This window comes from Hyaena hyaena, unplaced genomic scaffold (assembly GCF_003009895.1).
Source record: "Hyaena hyaena isolate Hyena2069 unplaced genomic scaffold, ASM300989v1 scaffold_3, whole genome shotgun sequence".
In the NCBI taxonomy this organism is placed as follows: Eukaryota; Metazoa; Chordata; class Mammalia; order Carnivora; family Hyaenidae; genus Hyaena; species Hyaena hyaena.
The window spans coordinates 892,198-911,955 of record NW_024080635.1 but is presented as its reverse complement, the minus strand read 5'-3'; the positions used below and the strand labels follow the sequence as shown (position 1 = coordinate 911,955).

At 40.5% G+C, this 19,758-nt stretch overlaps 1 protein-coding gene across 1 annotated transcript in view; it reads right to left on the bottom strand.

Moving 5' to 3' along the window:
* The window catches only part of CSMD2 (CUB and Sushi multiple domains 2), a 597,675-nt gene that overhangs the window by 34,988 nt on the left and 542,929 nt on the right, over window positions 1-19,758 (bottom strand). The window contains exons 54-56 of the mRNA XM_039231736.1: window positions 19,053-19,226; window positions 16,174-16,362; window positions 3,057-3,230 (exon numbers count right to left, since the gene is read on the bottom strand). Of these exons, the coding sequence (XP_039087667.1) occupies window positions 3,057-3,230; window positions 16,174-16,362; window positions 19,053-19,226 (537 nt within the window). The remainder of the gene's footprint in view (window positions 1-3,056; window positions 3,231-16,173; window positions 16,363-19,052; window positions 19,227-19,758) is intronic.

Genomic DNA, 19,758 nt, shown 5'->3' with positions numbered 1-19,758 from the left:
TTATGTATGTATGTATGTATTGATTTATTTATTTTTACGTAGGCTCCACACTGGATGTGGAGCCCAACATAGAGCTTGAACTTACCGCCCTGAGATCAAGAATTGGATGCTTATCCAACTGAGCCATCCAGGCCCCCCCCCGGCCAGGAGTCTATTCTGACAGAATGGTCCTCACTGCACTGTTTAGGGCTCTGTTTCAGTGATAGAAGGGAATCTAGGATAGAATATTGTACCATGAGGGTAGATGGTAACTGCTGGCCCTCTACTGATGTATATCAGGAAGATGATGACATTGCAGAGGTGGGCCATGAACAACCTGAAGTATTTCTCAAATTCTAGAAATCTCTGCATGTCCTGATGGCCCAGGGAGTTATAATCTGTTATGCATCATCTAGGTGCACAATCATAAAGAACGAGGCTCAGAAATTTGACCCTGAACTTCTGAATGCATATTTCCTAGGACTGGAAGGAGATGCTATTGCTAAAGATGGTATTTATAAATTTCAGGAAGAGAGGAATTATATTCTATGCACCAATGCACATCTAATGTTATTTCCTAATCACTTATTCTTCTCATCTCTCATTTTCTTATCCAAAGCATTTAAGATTCATTCATTCCTCAGCCTTAGCATTAATATAATCCCTTCTAATCCTGTCCTCAGAGGTCTCCAGCAAAACTTTGCCCATGATTCTCATCTCCAAAGTGTTTGTCATCCTTGATGGATACATAGGAGAAGTGACTGCAAACTATTCTTCAGAACATTCAGGTCAGGGATCAAACAACGGAATGTAACACATCCCCTAAAGGTGGGCGGGGGTGGGGGGGATCCATGTCCTCTAAAGGTTCCTTTCTTGCTTCTTACTTTTTCATGTTCCCACAGAGTCAGCTTGTTTCTAGTCCCCCTTGACCTTTGATGTGGCCAAGGAAGAGTCCCTTCTTTCATATGTAGGACTGGTGCTTAGGAAGTCACAAAATTATGAAATCTCATGGTTGAAATGGTTTGGAGGTTTTCTAGATAAGAATTGTTTCTGTACTGTTTCAAGTAGGTCATTTTCCAGCATTTGCTAACACAACTCCAGAGAAGGGAAATTACATTGAGGAAAAAAGATTTGGGATTCCATGCGTTGGGCCAGGAGAATGGCTGTATGGTTGGGTTACACATGCTAACAGACGGTAGAAGCTTAAGGCTTTCTTTCTGGTTTCTTTCTCTGGTACTCTGCACTTCCCTTTCCCATGGAGAACAAATATCCCCAAGACGGGTGAAATAGGCTTTAAGAACACCATTGGCCAAATACCCTAGAGAAGTGACTAGAGGGAGGAACTTTACGCAAAGGGACAATTCATAGAGGGGACTGGGGCAAATGCATGCTTGGGCAGGCATATGGATGGGAAATGCATGTCTTTCCTCTTTGGAATGCCTTTTCCTCCTGGAACTTGCGCTGTGGATAACTCAGGAGGCTTCAGTATGCATGACTTGTCTTTTTCATGCTATCTTCTCCAAGTCACTTCCACCAGAAGTCCAAGCAGAATGAAGTTAAGGGCCTGGGTTAACAGGCTTTCCACTAGTCTGGGCTAATGGAGTCTCTGTGGCTAATACACAGTCCTGCCTATTTCATGAAGTGGATGATTAATGAGATTAATAAAAGTGAAGGGCTGGGGCGCCTGGGTGGCTTAGTCGGTTAAGTGTCCGACTTTCGCTTAGGTCATGATCTCGCGGTTCGTGGGTTCGAGCCCTGCGTCGGGCTCTGTGCTGACTGCCAGCTCAGAGCCTGGAGCCTGTTTCAGTCTGTGACTCCCTCTCTCTCTGACCCTCTCCTGCTCACACTGTCTCTCTCTCTCTTCTAGAAATAAATAAAACATTAAAAATAAAATAAAATAAAATAAAAGTGAAGGGCCAAAGTCTTGGGTGGTAATATAGAGTGATATGTCTGAGATTGTCCTGGGCAGCCAGCAGCCCTTTGAAACAGAGGTCAGTATGCACGAATTTCTTTTTTCTGGGGAGATCTAACTAATATCTGGTTCAATATTCTGGGAGTGCCCTGAAATTTGGGAGACAGGATTATCTAGGAACTCATATTGCAAGAACAGCTACATGTCTTGTGGGTGAGGTCCCAACCAAGGAGAAGGAATCTATAACAGAAGGTCGGAATGTTTACTACTAAGAGGAGGTCTAGCATGGGAAGGTATAGGGGTTAATTTCAATGCCAAGGAGGGCTTCCTGGGGGAACATAAAACTACATGAGCAGCTACATTCTTGGGGTGACATACTTTATGGGATCCCTTTGAGGGCCAGGCAGGTTCATGTCAAAGGAGACCAAGATCAGGGGTGCTGATTTTTTGCTTGGTAATTTCTGTCATTGGTGGGACCATTCAATTTCAAATATTTTGTTCTTGTAAGACATTACAGATGAACTTCTGGTTTGGATAATATGGACATAAGAGCTATGGCAGTTTCTTATGTTTGCTCTTTGGAAAACATCTGTCAGTGTTTCCCATAGAGATTAATGGTAAAACAAATTTATTAACAGGAAAGTCTGAGATTGGTGTGTGAGGGCAGTAGCGGAGACTTGTATCTCACTAGGCAGCCTTGACACAAGACAAGTTGGAGAGGCAGTGATAAGAAAGAAAGGGAAGCAGCTGGGGCCTTGCAGTCCCCAACAGGGAAGGAAAGAACACAGCATTGGGTTTGGACCTGGACCCAGCAACAGGGAGGCTTGGACTCTTCCCAGAAACTTATGGAAACAAGTGTCTGGACAGGACTCTGGTCACAGGGGGACCTCACAAACTTGCATTCTTCCTAGTTTTGTAATCTCTTTGGCTGTATGGGCTTGACCAGAGCACACCAAGGCGATGAAGCAGGGCTCAGACCACCAAAAGGCTGAAGTCTGGTTGGGACCTCTCATAGCTGTACACTCTGGCTGTGACAGTTAAGATGGGGGTCCAAAAGGTCAGCTTCCTTCCTGCCCAACTGTCACACTCACACCTTGGGAACTTGTCCATCTCCTTCCAGCCAAGTGTTTCATTGGACACTGCTCCCTCATGCCAAGCTCCATACCTGAGCAGTGGGGGAGGGAGCCAGTCCAGTGTCCATCCAGCCCACACATACGGGTGGCATTTCCGACCAGGGTCCTCTTGCCGGTGCAACTGTAACGCACAACTGCTCCTACAGTATAGCTGTCCCCGGACATCTGGGCATGGGGTGGGGAGCCCGGATGGCCACAGGATACCACTGTGGGGAAGAGCAAATATGTCAGCAACTCTGCACAGGGATAGATTGTCATCATCATAGGAAACATGCTAGGCTTTCGGTAGCAGCAGGCAGAGAAGAAGAGAAACCTTGGGTATCTATTGAAGTTTGCTTCCTGCTGGCGCACCTACCTGGCATCAGCAGACAATGCCTACCTGACTTGCCGTACATTTTCCATATTTGTGAAATGAAGAGTAATACTGTTGTTTTATGAATTGAATGAGATAATAGGTGGGAGACTGCTCAGCATGTAGCAGGTATGCAATAATATTTGTTTGCTTTCTTCTTTGTCTCTTGTGCTCACCACTCTCTATTTCCTCACTGCCGTAGGAAATAATCCAAGGTGTCTCTGGCAGCAAGGTGGCACACATATTAAACATAAAACAGCATAGATGATCTATCACCCTACAACTGTCTGCATGGCTATTGTTTCCAGAATAAGGGCCAGTTCTAGTCCTTTTCCAACTGCATCTTACAGATGCCCGCATCAGTTGTCCTCAATTTGCCCCCTAGGGTCTGGTCTGCAAGCTCCCTCCCAGAATTGTGAAACATCAAAATTCCCTCCCAGAATTTTGAAACATCAAATTGTAACTGAATATTGGTGATGAGATTAGAATACCAGATTATCTGAAGAAAATGAAAACACTAGCCTGAAAAGATATATGCACCCCATGTTCACTGCAGCATTATTTACAATAGTCAAAACATGGAAGCAACCTAAGTGTCCATTGACAAATGAATGGATAAAAAAGATGTGGTTTATATATACAATGGAATATTGTATAGCCATAAAAAGAACGAAACCTTGCCATTTGTGGCAACATGAGTGGACCTCAAGGGCGTTATACTAAGTGAAATAAGTCAGTCAGGAAAAGACAATTATCATATGATCTCACCTATATGTGGAATCTAAAAAAAAAAAAAAAACCCAAACAATGGAGCTTTTAGATACAGAGACTAGATTGGTGGTTGCCAGAGGCAGCGGGTGGGAGGCCAGCTAAATGGGGGAAGGAGGTCACAAGGTACAAACTTCCAGTTATAACATAAATAAGTCATGGGATGTAATGTTAAGCATAGTGACTATGGTTAGTAATACCATCTTACATATTTGAAGTTGCTAAGAAACTAGGTCTTAAAAGTTCTCATCATAAGAAACAAAATTCTATAGCTATGTACAGTGAGGAATGTTAATTAGACCTACTGTGGTGATCATTTCACAATGTATACAAGTATCAAATCATTATGCGGTATACCCAAAACTAACATTATGTTGTATGTCAATTAGACCTCAATTATAAAAGAAAGATTAGAATGCCAGAATTGATATGTATAGGACAGAGCAGGGCAGGGCAATGCTGTCAACGTTACTGGGTTTGCTTCCATTATTCTTGCCACAAGTTGATACCAGTCTCTTTCATTTACTCAACACATATTTACTGAGTGCCTCTTATGTGTTAGGCTTTATTTTATCTGTTTGGGAGAAAAATTTCTATGCCCTCATGGAAATTATATTCTGGTGGAAAAAGGAGACTGTAAATTAAATAGGTAATTTTAGGTGTGTTATGAAGAGAAACGAAGCTCCCTCAGGAAAAAGGTGTGCAGGGGTGGGCTGAGAGTGCTATTTTTGAGTAAGGTGGTCAAGGAAGATCTCTCTGAGGAGGTGTCATTTGAACAGTGATTTGAATGATCCAAAGAGGTCTGTCATGCAAGTTCTGTGGGAAGAGTATTATGAGGGAAGGAACATCAGGTGTAAAGGCCCAGGGGCACAATGAGCTTAGTGTGTTTGAGGAACAGCAAGAAAGCCAGAGCTACAGAATGAACTGAGCAAAGAAAGAATGGAGGACATGTGTGGAGAGGTTGCTAGGAATCAGATCATGGCATAGAATTAGGATTTTATTATAAGCATGATGGGATACCACTGGACTGATGTGATTTGATTTATATTTTAACAAGATCATTCTGGCTGTAATTTAGGAAACATTCTAGAGTATGACAAGAAAGAGGGAGCTGCTGCAGTAGTTCAAGAAGAGATGACAATGACTTGGATGGACTAAATCTTGTGGTAGGGTAAGAGATCCTTGTAGTCATTGCTTGTACCCAAAAAGGGCACAGCACACAGCATAGATGATGAACCGGACAGGTGACCAAAGGGATAAAATATGAGTTGGGCCAATGATGCCCCTGATGATGGAATTTTGTCCAGACACAGGGATGGCATGAATAGGTCATGGGTATCTTTATTTATCACTGTGATCTTGGTGTGTTTCAAGCCCTATTCTAAGTGCCTATTATCTATCTATCTATCTATCTATCTATCTATCTATCTATCTAGTGTTTCTTCTTGAGAGAGAGAGCACATGAGCAGGGGATGGGCAAAGAGAGAGGGAGACACAGAATCCAAAGCAGGCTCCAGGCTCTGAGCTGTCAACATAGAGCCTGATGCGGGGCTTGAACCCATAACTGTGGGATAATGACCTGAGCTGAAGTTGGATGCTTAACTGACTGAGCCACCCAGGTGTCTCAGTCTATGGTATATTATCTGCAGAAACTACTGCCAAAAATTCCTTCCTTCGAAGCATAGAGCCTGTTTCCCCTCCCTTTGAATCTGGGTTGATCTTGTGCCCTGCTTGGACCACTGGAATGTGGTAGAAATGATATTGGGTGGGTTGTGGATTAGGAGAACTAGAAGCTTCTGCCTTCATTTTCTTGGAATATAGCTGCCATCCTGTAAGGAAGTCTGGCTTAGACTACTGAATGATAAAAAATTACATAGAGACAGGGGCCATGTGGAGAACAACCACAATGCCCCAGGCGACAGCTGGGACCAAGTTTCCTGACAAGTTTCCATCTTGGATCTTCAGGTCTAGTTGAGCCTCAGTAGCTAGATATGCTGTATCCACTAAACTCTGCCTGAACTGCCAACCAGAAGCAATACAGTGGTTGGTGCATTAAGCCACAACCCTTTGGGTGATTTAATGCATATGACCTTGGAATTCTTGAGGGTAGAGGCTATATATTGCATGTGGGAAGAATATGAACCGTGGTGGCCAGAGGCTGGCTGTGGCACACTGTCCGCAATGATGGCCACCAACAATTTTCCCATCCCTGTACATGCATGCCACTCCACCTACTATACCTATTATGTCTTCTGCCCTTGAATCTGGGCTGGCTTTGTGAAAGGCTTTGCTTGATAGAATGTGGTAGAATGAAGTTTGGGAAGTTTTGAGTTCTAGCCTTAAGAAATCTTATAGTTTCCTCTTTTGCTTTAAAAACTCAGCCTCCAAATAAAGAAGACTAAACCATCCTGCTAGAGAGAGTAGCCACATGGACAGAAGCCACATAGAGGAGAAGAGTCAGTCCAAAGCCCCAAACATGTAGGTGAGGCCATCTTGGACTCTCTATTCCTAATTGAGCTGGTGGGGCACAGATGAACCATCTTTGCTGTGATGGTTCATTTTATGTCATTGTGTAAAATTGACTGGGTCATATGATGCTCAGATATTTTGGCAAACATTATTCTGAGAGGGAGTTTGAATGAGATTAACATTTGAATAGGTAGACTGAATAAAGCAGACTTCCCTCCCTATTGTAAGTGGGCCTCATCCAATCTCTCTCTCTCTCTTTTTTGTTTTAAGTTTTTATTTAGAGTGTAATATTAGTTTCAGGAGATAGAATTTAGTGATTCATCACTTACATATAACACCCAGTGCTCATCACAAGTGCCCTCCTTAATACCAAGCTCTTGAAGGCCTGAATAGAACAAAAAGGCAGAGTAAGAGAGAATTCTCTTCTACTGCCTGTCTTTGAGCTGGGACATCAGTCTTTACCAATCTTTGGACTCAGACTTGGACTAAAATTTATACTATTGGCTCCCCTGCTTCTTGGGCTTTCAAACTCTGACTACTGCCTGCTCTCCTGGGTCTCCAGCTTGCCAAATGCAGATCTTGAGACTTCTCAGCCTCCACAATTGTGTGAACCAATATATATAAAAACATAGATCTATCTACACCTACCTAAACCTATATCTGTATATATATAATCTCCCATTGGTTATTGGTTCTGTTTCTCTGGTGAACTTGACTAATCCACCTGCTAATTCTTGAATTCTAGGCCTATATCACTGTAAGAAAATACAAACAGTTGATATTTTAAGGCACTAAGTTTTGAGATCATTGTTACACAGCAATAGATAACTGACACAGTGAGTTTCAAGGATTATACTATTTATCCTTAAGATAACCCTATGAGGTAGGCACTATTTTAATCTCCATCTTACTGATGAGGAAAGTGGGACATGGGGAAGAAGAGTAACTTACCCAGAGTCACAGACCTATTCAATAGTAGAATTAGTTCTTGAAACCAGGCAAGCTGACTCCAGAGGTCACATTCTTAAGTACCATAACTGATTCTCTTCTGCAATACTATTTTAATACTACCAATGCATTCTGTCCTTCTGAAAGGAATGGAGCCTCTAGTTATAATTTAAATGATTCTATGACTGTTCATTAGACATTTTTGGACTTCTAGAAATTGTCCAATTTAAACTTTCTAATGATTTTTCATATAAACCCATTTTAATGGAAATAAAACATACATACATAAAAGAAAAATGCAGTAACCATAAGCATATAGGTTAATGAATTGTTACAAAGCAAATATACCCATTCATATCAGGAAAGGGAATATCACCAGTACCTCAGAAGCTCCTTCATGCCTTCTATCTACCTCCTCCTCCCCAAAGTAAGCCACCATCTTGAGTTCATACATCATTATTTAGTTTGCCTAGTTTTGAATTCATATAAATGGAATCATATGGTATATATTCTTTGGTATTTGGCTTCTTTTTACTAAACATTATTTTTATGATATTCATCGATGCTGTGTTTAGCAGCACTTCTTTCATAATTACTGCAATATACCAGGAGGTGGCAAACTTTTTCTGTAAGAGGCCAGATAGTAGATATCTTAGGCTTTGAGAACTACATACAGTCTCTGTTGCATACTCTTATTTGCTGTGTGTGTGTGTGTGTGTGTGTGTTTTGCACAATACTCTAAAAATATTTTAAAAAATTCTTAGGTCTTAGCTACCGGCTGGATTTGGTCCATGAGCCAAATCTGCAAATCCCTGCTATATGCCATTTGTATTAGTTTTCTGTTGCTGTGCAACAAATTGCTCCAAAGCTCAGACACCAATAAACATTTACTATTGCTCATGGTTTCTGTGGGTCAGGAATTTAAGAGTGGCTTAGCTGGATTGTTCTCGCTCAAGATTCTCCATGAGTTTGTACATAAGATGTTGGCTGTGGCTGCAGTCATCTGAAGGTTTGACTGGCTTCCCCTCAGAATGACTGATCCAAGAGAGCAAGGTGGAGGTAGAAGTGTCTTTTTTTTTAAACAAATAGTTTATTGTCAAGTTGGTTTCCATATAACACCCAGTGCTCATCCCCACAAGTGCCCCCCTCCGTGCCCATCTCCCCCCTCCCCTCCCACACCCATCAGTCCTCAGTTTGTTCTCATCATTCAAGAGTCTCTCATGGTTTGCCTTTCTCCCTCTCCCCACCATTTCTCCACTTCTTCTAGAAGTGTCTTTTGCAACATAGCTTTGTTAAGTCACACACCACCAGCTGACACAGACTACCCAGGTACGTGTAGGAGGATATTATATAAAGGCAAGAATACCAGCAGGTGGGCTCATTGGGACCATTTTCAAGGCTGACTGCCCTATCACTGCATGCATATATCACATTTTTTCATCCATTTCCAGTTGATGGACATTTGGGTTGTTTCCCATTTTGGGCTTCTATTAATAACACTGATAATATTTTTGTTCATGTTTATTGATGTACACATATATGTTGGCTATTCTAATGATTTCTGGGCTTGCAGTGGGCTGGCTGTTTTTCTGATGTTCTTATTTGGCTTTAAAATTTTTCTTTGGCAAATTTGAGGGCAGCATTAAATTATGGCAATGTCTAGTATAATCTCTGAAACAGGATATGCATTGCCTGAAATTATTATTTTTTTTGGTCACTGGCTTGATCTAGGCTACTTGGGTATCTGTAAAATTAGTAACCAGAATATACCCTATTGTTTTATTCCTTTCCTGTGGTTTATTCTTTTAAAGGAGGAAAAAATTTACCATAATAATGTGACAAAAAATAAAACACTGTCAATACCATTCAGCTACTGATGGGAAGGAAAAACAAGAAAAGGATGTAAGATAACAATAAAGAGGAACAATTTATATTCAGTATATATTTGCATACAAACAGGGAGGTGAAGAACAAAGAGAAGGTGAATAAGAGTGGCTGTATTTCTCAGTTTGTCAAATATAAAAGCCTTTAAAAATGTTTTCAATGTTCAGTGGCTGTTTAGTTTCTAATTGCAAATAAGTTTATTTTTATTTTTTTTCCTAGCTGCAATTAAGTTTAAATGTCTACATAAAAATAGGTAAGATATTTAGCACTGCTAATAGTAGCAGACTTTCTTGCATTACACAGAATACATATATAACAGGGGATTGAGAAAAAGGCACAAAATTGTAATTCAGCAAAAACAATAATACAAATTAGCAATTAATAGTTGGGTGTGGACTATGCTGGGTCCCACAGTAAAAAGATTCCATGTGGGTTGAAAGTTGTAGTAATGGCCAGCAAGCCTCCAGCACTTCCACTGTTTTCTAAAGCACTTTACCAGGGAAATAGCCTATGATATACACTTAGGTCACGTATTTTCCTTGGTCCCTGCACATCCATACCAATTAAAACAGTTTGTCTCACCTGGAAGGAACGTTGATTTTCATTGACTGGGTTGATCAGGGGATATATCAGGTACTCTACAATTTTCCACCAGCCTTATTCACAAGGTAATTTGGTCTTCCAGAAGTAAAAATGTAATTAGTCCACTAATAATGTCATGATAATCATGAAACATCAGTGAAAATGGTTTCACCAAAAGTCACTTGGGATCTGATAGGCAGTGAACTTTCTTCAGGGTCTGAGGAAAATTCTTTACTTTTTTCTGTCAATAAGTAAATAGTTTATTTTTTAAAAATCAGGTTTTGGTGTTTGTATGTCATCTTCCTGGAAATCTTACTAAAGTTCATATTCAGAATGAGTAATAAGCATTGTGGTCCTGGTCCTGGAAGAACTTGCTCTAAAAAGAAAAGCAGATTTCCCTCTTGGTTTCTATTTAGTTTCTATGTCCCTAATGGTATAGTGCAATGGTCCTGGTAATTAGTTAGCACTTCGTAAATCCCAATGAGAAAAAGAAGTTAAAATTGCCTTTATGGAGTAAAAATATCAGCAACTATTGAGCATTAGTCATTTTTTTTTTTTTTTGAGAGATAACGGCTAGCCTGTTTATAGGCTTTGGCTTCTACAAGACTGAAAGCCTGATTCATAGTTCCTGCAGATTAAGACCAGTCCAATAAGAGTTCACAATGTAAACATAATAAAACACATGAGAAATAAGTCACTGTAAGTGAGAATCAGCAGAAACAACAATAGCAGAGTGAGACTCATAAAGGTGATGATATTGTAATTATCAGATATAGAAATCATTATAAGTATGTTTAATATATGAAAGACATAAAAAGAGCGCGTTTATAGAGGAATGGTACCTTATGGAAATAATTAAGCAAACTAAAAAAAAAAACAAATAGGACATCTCACATATAAAACAGATAATAGAAAACAGAAACTCAGTGAATAGTTAAATCTCAGCTAGGACATAGCTAAATGATAATTAGTGAATGGTAGGACAAAGAAGCTACCTATGAACAGTTTATTGAAGAATAAACTCAAACAAAATGGTGAGATTTACAGATAGAGGGGGAAACCCCACTAAGCCTGGTGATAGTTGATTATCCAGAACAGAATTTTAGCTGAACCTGAAATTAGTTCAACCTAAAAAACAATAATATTAATGTAAATTATTAATGTGGAGAGACCTGGGGAAATCTATCAGAGATTAACAATATGAAGGAGAATTTCAGACACACAGAGAGTTGCACAAGAATAAAATAGTGAAAGAAAAGAATGAGGGGTGACAATAGAGAACTGATAGCTGAGAATTCCCCAGATGCAAAAAAAAAAAAAAAAAATCCAGGAAACCCAATGAATCCTAAAAAGGCTAAATAAAATACCTAAACACAGTGTAAAAAAATTCAGAATGCCAACAAGAAAGGATCTTAAAGTCAGTGAGGCAAAAAAATAATAAGGCTATCTAAAAAGTACAATGATTAAACTGAAAGCAGACTTCTCATTTATAATAAATGTCAGCAGAGTGCACTAAGAGAAATGTGTCAATGTGGACTTTAGGTCAGCTAAATTATCATTTAATAACTAGGAAAATGCAGAACACCAAAGACAGGCAGACTTTTCAAAGGAGTGAAAGACTGATAGCTGACTTCTCTGTAGCAATAAAAGAGGTGAGAAGATACTAGAAAGATTTCTTTAAAGGGATGAAAGAAAAGAACTACCAGCCTGGATTTCTAAATCTACCAAAAATATCTTTCAAAAATGGGGGACAAATAAATGTATTATAGACAAACTGAAATCTGTCATTGTTTGCCACCAGCATATCTACATTAAATAAGATTCTATCAAATGTCCTTCAAATAGCAGGAAAATGATCCCATGAGGAAGGACAAGGTATAAGAAGAAATGAAAAGCAAAGAAAGTGGCAAATACGTGGCTAAATCCGAGTAAACAATAATTGCATAGGACAACAACAATAATACATTGTGGGTTTAAAAAACAAGGCACAATTAAGATGTAAGAAAACAATCATGTAAAAGTCAGAAAAACATATAGGGAGTTAAAGTGTCCTAATGTTCTTATATGATATAGGAGGAGGAAAAGAGATATTTAGATCTTGGTAAGTGAAATTGTTCCTGTTGTAATTTCTAACATAGCCATTAAAATGTAGAGTGTATAGCTTATTTATTAGTAAAGAAGAAGAAATGGAATTATAAAAGTTGTTAATCTGATAAAAAAAGAAAAAAGAAACTGAATAGAACAAACAAAAAACACAAAATAAGGTGGTAGATTTAAGCCTAAATATATCAGTAATATGACATGTTTAAAGTGATAAAAAAAAATACTTTCAAGCAAGAATTCTATAGCTAGCAAAACTATCCTTCAAGTGAAATGAAATTAACTTCTGGATGAACAAATACTGAGTGTGAGAGTGTATCTATCACAAACCAACCTAGAAGGAAATTTAAAATTATAAAGAAATTCTACAGGAAGTCTTTCAGGCTGAAATGAAAGTACCGAAGTCACACAGAGAACTAAAAATCCTTGGTAAAAATAACTACATAAGTAAATATAAACTGCAGAATAAGTGTTTTTTGTTTGTAATCTTTCTTCTTCTATCTGGGAAATGGCATGAAGCAATAACTAAAAATCTGTATTGATAGGCATACAATGTCTAAAGGTGTAATTTGTATGACAACAACAGCACAGAAGAGCGGAGAGGTAAGGGAGCTATGTAGGAGCAAAGCTTCTGCACACAACTGATATTAAGTTAGTGTTAATACAAACTATGTTCTTATAAGTTAAGATGTTAATTATAATTTCCAGAGTAACCACTAAGAAAAATAACTTAGGAAACACACAGTGAAATAACAAAGAAATTAAAATGTTACATTAGAAAAGATCTATTTAATGCAAAAGAAAACAGCAATAGAACAGAGAACCAAAAAAACTCTCCATACTCAAAAGCCAAAAAACACAAAACCATAAGATACATAGGAGACAAATAGAAAAATGGGTGATGTAAAATCTACCTTATAAATAATTTCACTAAATGTTGATTAAATACATAAAATGAAGATATTAGCAAAATGGATAAAAAACATGATCCAACTATATGCTGTCTCAAAGAGATACTCTTTAGATTCAAAGATGCAAATGGACTGAGAGTAAAAGATGGGAAAAGAGATACTGTAGATACAGAGACTAAACAGAGGCTGGTGTGGCGATCCTAGTATCAGAGATGATAGACTCCGAGGCAGAAATTGTCATTAAACTCAGAAAGGACATTTTATAGTGATAAAAGGATCAATCCATCAATAAGGTATAACAATTATAAACATATATGCACCTAACAGAGATCCTAAATACATGAAACAAAAAATAACAGAATTGAAAGGAGAAATAGACAAATCAACAATAACAGTATGAGATTTCACCATCCCATAGAATAAGACAAAGACTTGTAAGGAAATATGGTGACCAATGCTATACACCAACTAGACCTCACAATCATCCAGAGAACATTCAGTGTTGTAACAGCAGAATACATGCACGTGGAATGTTCTCTAGGATAGGCCATGTGTTAAGTCATACAATAAGTCTCCATAAATTTAAAAATATTGAAATCATACAAAGTATGTTCTCCAACCACAATGAAATTAAAGATCTAATAATAACAGAAGGAAATTTGAAAAATTTACAAACATATGGAAATTAAAAAACCACTCCTAAATAACCAATAAGTCAAAGAAGAAATCAGAAGAATGATTAGAAAATACTTTGAGGCAAACAAAAATGAAAACAGAACATCCCCAAACTCATGAGATGTAGTGATAGCAGTGCTCAGAGAAATTTATAGCTGCAAATGCCTACATTAAAAAGAAGAGAGATCTCAAACCAACAAACCAAACTTTCTCCTAATAAACTAGGAAAAGAAGAGCAAATTAAACCCAAAGCAAACAGAATAAAGGAAATAATAAAGATAGTAGCAGAGATAAGTGAAATAGAAAATGGAGAAAAAACCCAAAACTATGAACATGAACAATTGTATGCAAACAAATTAGATAATTCAGATGAAATGGACAAATTTTTAAATGTACACAAACTACCAAAACTTACTCAAGAAGAAATGGAATATCTGAACAGAGTTATAACAAGTAAATAGAATCAAACAATAATCAAAAAACTTTCAAAGAAAAGCCCAGGACTAGATGATTTCACTGCTGAATTCTATCAAATGTTTAAAGAAGAAATAACACTAATCTTATTCCTGAAGCCAGAAGGAGATGTACATTTCCCAACTCATTTTATGAAGCCAACATCACCCTGATACTAGAACCAAAGACATAACAAAGAAAGGAAAGACCAATATCCCTTATGGACATAGCTACAAAAATCCTCAACAAAATATGAATAAACCAAATCCAGCAGCATATTAAAAGTATTATACCATGGCTAAGTGTGATTTGTTCTTGGAACACAAGAGTGGTTCAACAAATGAAAATCTATCAGTGTCATAGACCATATTAATACAATGAGGGGGGGAATCATATGGTCATCTCAGTAGATGTGGAAAAACCATTTGACAAAATCCAACACTTTTGTGATAAAATTTTTCAATAAATTTGGAGTAGAAAGGAAATTTCTCACTAGGAATAGAAGGGAAATTCCTCACTCCTAAAGGGAATTTACATAAACTCTGCAGCTAACATTATACTTAATGGTGAAAAACTGAATGCTTTTCTCCAAAGGCTAGGAACAAGGGAAGGATACCCGTTTTGTCACTTCTATTCACATTGTATTGGAAATTCTAGCTAGGGCAGTTAAGTAATAAAAAGAAATAGATGTGTGCAGCAATATTATTCATAACAGTTCAAAAGTGGAAACAACTCAAATGTCCATCAACTGATGAATGGATAAACCACTGTGGTATATCCATACACTAGAATAGTATTTGGCCATAAAAAAGTATGAAGCACTGACACGTGCTACAACATGGATAAACTTTGAAAACCTTATGGTGAGTGGAAGGAGCCAGATGCACAAGGCCACATACACATTTGCATGGAATGCCCGGAATGGGCAAATCTTTAGATAGAAGGTAGATTAATGGTTCCCAGGGAAATGGGGGTGATGGGGATTCACCTGCAGGGACAAGAGAAGAGAACAGGGGATCAAGGGACAGTTTTCTCATGGGGATGTATGAGGTTAGCAACTGTATATCAGGGTTCTGAGCACCTCTCCTCTCTCCCCCACTGTTTTTAGCATGTTGTTCCCATATATATTTTTTCCTAATAATAATTAGGCAGTCATTGTTGATGGAGTGGCTACTATGTAAAGATACTACACTAGGCACTTTTTATGGCTTTTCTAATTTTTTTTTTAGACCAAGAGAGAGAGTGAGAGCATGAGCAGGGGAGAGGGGGAGAGGGAGAGAGAGAGAGACAGAGAGAGAGAGAGGGAGGGAGGGAGAGAGAGACTGAATCCTAAGCAGGCTCCACGCCCAGTGTGGAGCCTGACACAGAACTCAATCCCACAACTGCGAGATCATGACCTGGGCTGAAATCAAGAGTCTGATGCTCAACTGTCTGGGGCCCCCGGTGCCACCCAGCTTTTCTAATTTAATCCTCTAATAACTCTATGGAATAGGTATTAGGGTCATTTTTGTAGATGAAGAAATGGAGGCTTGAAAGCTTAATAGATTTTTGTCAAACCAAACAGCTTGTTTAGGGGCAAAGCCAGAATTCATGTCTCAGTTAGTTGGCCTCCAGAGTCTATGGTAATTCTGTTCCAGTCCTTCATGTGGGTTCACATGTTATTTTTTCTGGAAAAGCAAGGAAGGAGTAAGGTTTGAGACAGTGTCACGCCAGGCAGCCTGTTGTGAAAAGAAGAGCTCCCTGAGGGCTGGAGAGGACAGCAGTGCAGCAGAGAGGAAAGAGAAAAGGCCTCTAGCCAGGAAGAAAGGGAATGTATGAGTTGGTGTGAAACTAACACAACAGGGGCCTAAGGAGCAGCCAGAGTGACTGTCATTGTGATGTGACACACACAGACACACAGACACACACACACACACACACACACACACACAGAGGACATGTACTTGCACATGGACCATCCCGTCAGTCTGCATGGGTGATCACTTGGAGTCGATGACATCTACTTACAGAGACACTGGGGGCGGGGACGGTCCCATGTGCCATCTCCCTGGCAGCTGAGCACCGGGGTGCCCAGGAGGTAGAAGCCGTGGTTGCACTGGTAAGACACAGTGGTGCCGTAGCTGAACCTGTGCGGGCCGCTGGCATGGACTTGGCGAAGGCTGTTTTCTTGGTGCCCGGGATCGGTGCAGTTGATGACTGTAATGGAAGGGGACAATCAGACAGAGAAACCAGGATGCAAAGATTTTCTTGTGCTTCTAAACGAGAATTCACATGTCCAAACAGGCATGCATTCCCAGTATGGCAAATGACCAGACCAAAATCGGTAGCATGAAGTTGATCCTGCCTAGGAAGGTGAGCTGGTCCTCAGGCTGCTCTGCTTCCCGATCACCAGCCTTGATTGCTTGGTTAAGGGATTCATTCTTCCACCTCTTGCTAGACTCATCTCTCTGGAGAAGCCTTCCCACCTCCTCCCAGACTGGTTAACTTCTGCCCTGACAGTGTTCCCTTGCACAAATCTCTATTGCTGTCCTTATCAGCCTAGATGGTGAGTTGTTTGAATACGTGAATCCCTTGAGGGCATGACTCCCTTGTCTCTGGGAGCCCTATCCCAGGTGCAGCAAAGCTCATTGTCAGCTGAGCTGACTCCAACAGGGGAAAGTGTTTTAATCACTTTTTAAATTTTTAATTAATTAATTAATTAAAGTTTATTTATTTATTTTGAGAGAAAGATGGAGAGAGAGCATGCAGGAGCAGGGAAGGCAGATGAGAGTGAGAGAGAGAGGATCCCAGGAAGGCTCCGTGTTGTCAGTGCAGCGCCCTACATGGAGCTCCATCTCAAGAACCGTGAGATCATGACCTGAGCCAAAATCAAGAGTCAGATGCTTACCTGACTGAGCTACCCACGTGCCCCAGGACAGGTATTTTTTTTTAAAAAAAATCTTCGATAAGTTTTTAAAATGTAAGGTATTTCCACCTTTGATGAGCTTCTCTGAGGCTCAGAGAGGTTGGTATCACAAAACAAATATGCAGCATGCACTGATTCACACTATTTACTGCATGCACCAGGGCCAAGCAGTGTGCAGAGCAGTAAAGATACTACAGAATTTTCAATTAAGAGTAGAATTTCTCCACCTTGGCACGGATGGACATTTTGGCTGCTAATTCTCTGTTGTGGGGGCAGAACTGTGTATTGTAGGATGTTCAACAGCATCCTTGGTCTCTACCCACTAGATGCCAATAGAAACCCTGCAGGTGTGAGTGACAACAAAAAATATCTCTAGAAATCTGTTCCCTGTTGGGTCAGAGGATGGATAAAAGCATCCCCAGTTGGGAACTGCTGGTCTAGAGAGAAAAGGACAAACAAGCAATTATTTTGTTTGATAAGTGTTCTGATAGGGTAGCAGAGGATGTTCTAGAAGCGCAAAACAGTGCATCTACCTCAGTGCAGGAGATGGAGCAGGAAGGACTTCCAAGAAGAGGTGACATTTAAACTGGTTCTTGATGGTTGGGGAAAAGTGACCCAGACAAAGTGGGACAGAGGAGAACACATTTGAGGAGACTGTGGGAGTGCCCTGGGGACAAGTGAGCATAGCGTTGGAAGAGGTTCAGTGTGGCCAAGACCCAGTGCAGAGGTGAGGCTGAGGCAGAGCCTTACCATTGTAAGGGCACTGGGAAGTCTGGGGAGGCATTTTAAACAGGATATGGCTTGATCAGATCTGCATTTTAGATGCTCACTCTGTCAGGATAGACAAAGGGCTGCTGGAGGCAGGACTGGAGGCCCTGACTTCTAAGATTTTGCCCCAGCCCTCTGATTCCAAGACTAGTCCTGAGCTTGTTACTTGGTGAAGGGGACCGGTGGCAGGGGTGGGGGGAGGGGCGGCGGCAGGAGCTGCAGTTACAGGAGAATTCGCATCTTGTGTTGGGGACATGAAGCACAGCTCTTGATAAGGGGATGTGGGACAGCAATACCCCAAAGCAGCAAAGTGCTAAACTCTGTCCTGCCTGAAAAGATGATTAAAGGAAGGCACAGAACCAAGTCATGGAAGTTTTCCCTGAGTTTTCTGGAAACTTCTCTCACTCAAAATGGAGTCTTAAAATGTTATGAGAAAGATACTGTTTTTAGGGTTAGTTGTGATGCATCTTCATTTATTTGAAAATTTTGGTCCTTTAATATCAGTTACAAATGACTTGTGACACACTGCATTGCTGATCGCTGCGCACTCCCACATCCTGCAACGAGGAGCCGTCATCCTGGGGACTGTGCCCTCATGACTATAATGATCTGATCAACGTCCAGGTCAGGGCTGGGGTCGTTCATGTTCTGCCCGCTTTGACACTCCACTCAGATGTCACTGAGGCTGCCAGGCTATTCCTGGTATGAGGCAGCTCCATTTGCCCCTACTGCTGTGACCAGCCATGACATGCTTTAGACTTAAGTAGCCCAGATGGGGCCAGAATATCCTCTGCTCAGAGTCTGCTTCTTGGGTCCTTGGATTCTTTTCTTCCTCCCTGCTTCATTCTAACCCCTATGCTCTTTGCTTTTTATTTTTCATTCTAACCTTTCTGATTTTTATTTTCATCAAAAATGGGGCTTCTATATAAGGATGAGTTATTTGTTCTATGAAATGTAAGCAAGAAGATTGCTTTCCATTTCTGTTTTGAAAGGTGCAACTTGTTTGCTTTGCTTATTTAACCAATGACGAAATCTTACAGCGCTGTGTCTAGGGGATGAGAAAGTCCTCATTCATGACCCTTCTTTGCCCTCAGTTTTCCCTATTCAAGTCAAAATAACACCAGGGCTGAATCCACTAGCTTTCGGTGCAGGGTCACAGAACCCTAGATGGTAGTGGTACTGGGGGTGAAGTGGGAGAAGAAGGGCGACTCACTTCTGCAGGTGGGCAGCGTGTCGCTCCACTGCCCGCTGGCCAGGCACTGGGACCTAGCAGCCCCCTCAGCCACATACCCAGGGTTGCAAACAAACTTGACCACGTCGTTGAGGTTAAACTGGTTGCCCTGAGTGAGGCCGTTGAGTGGGTTGCCTGGGTGTCCACAGGTAATTGCTGCAACCAAAACAGAAAATAGGTAAGCCTTCCTATTATTCCATACCCCCAAAGTGCATCCTTTTTCTCACCTGGTATTTCTCCTGCCCATGAGTGAGGTTCAGGCCTAAGTCTAACTATAGTCTCCTTAGCTGTAAAACCTTTATTCCCTGAGATCAGCATGGGGACGTACATTCTTCCTTGAAGGTACATCGTAGCTTGGACAACTTGAGAGAGATCGTTCTGTGACTCCCCATAGGGCGTTAGGCCTGGACTGAAGTTCTGTTGTCCAGGTCATCAGATCTGCTCATTTTCTCTGCCTCTATCCCCATGGTGCCCCATGTCCACTCTCCATCACTGGATGCGATGACTACCCCTTAGCAGATTCAGGCTCAATCTACCTCCTGGGCTGAGCTTGGCAGAGCCAGAGTCGATACTGACCAAGCCCGCATGGAGGGATTGCTTCCCATGCCAGACCAGTGGCCCAGAGAGAGCTGTTGCTGACAGCATAATCCTTCCCCTCTATACACGTAATTTTTGCCCCTTCTCTGTG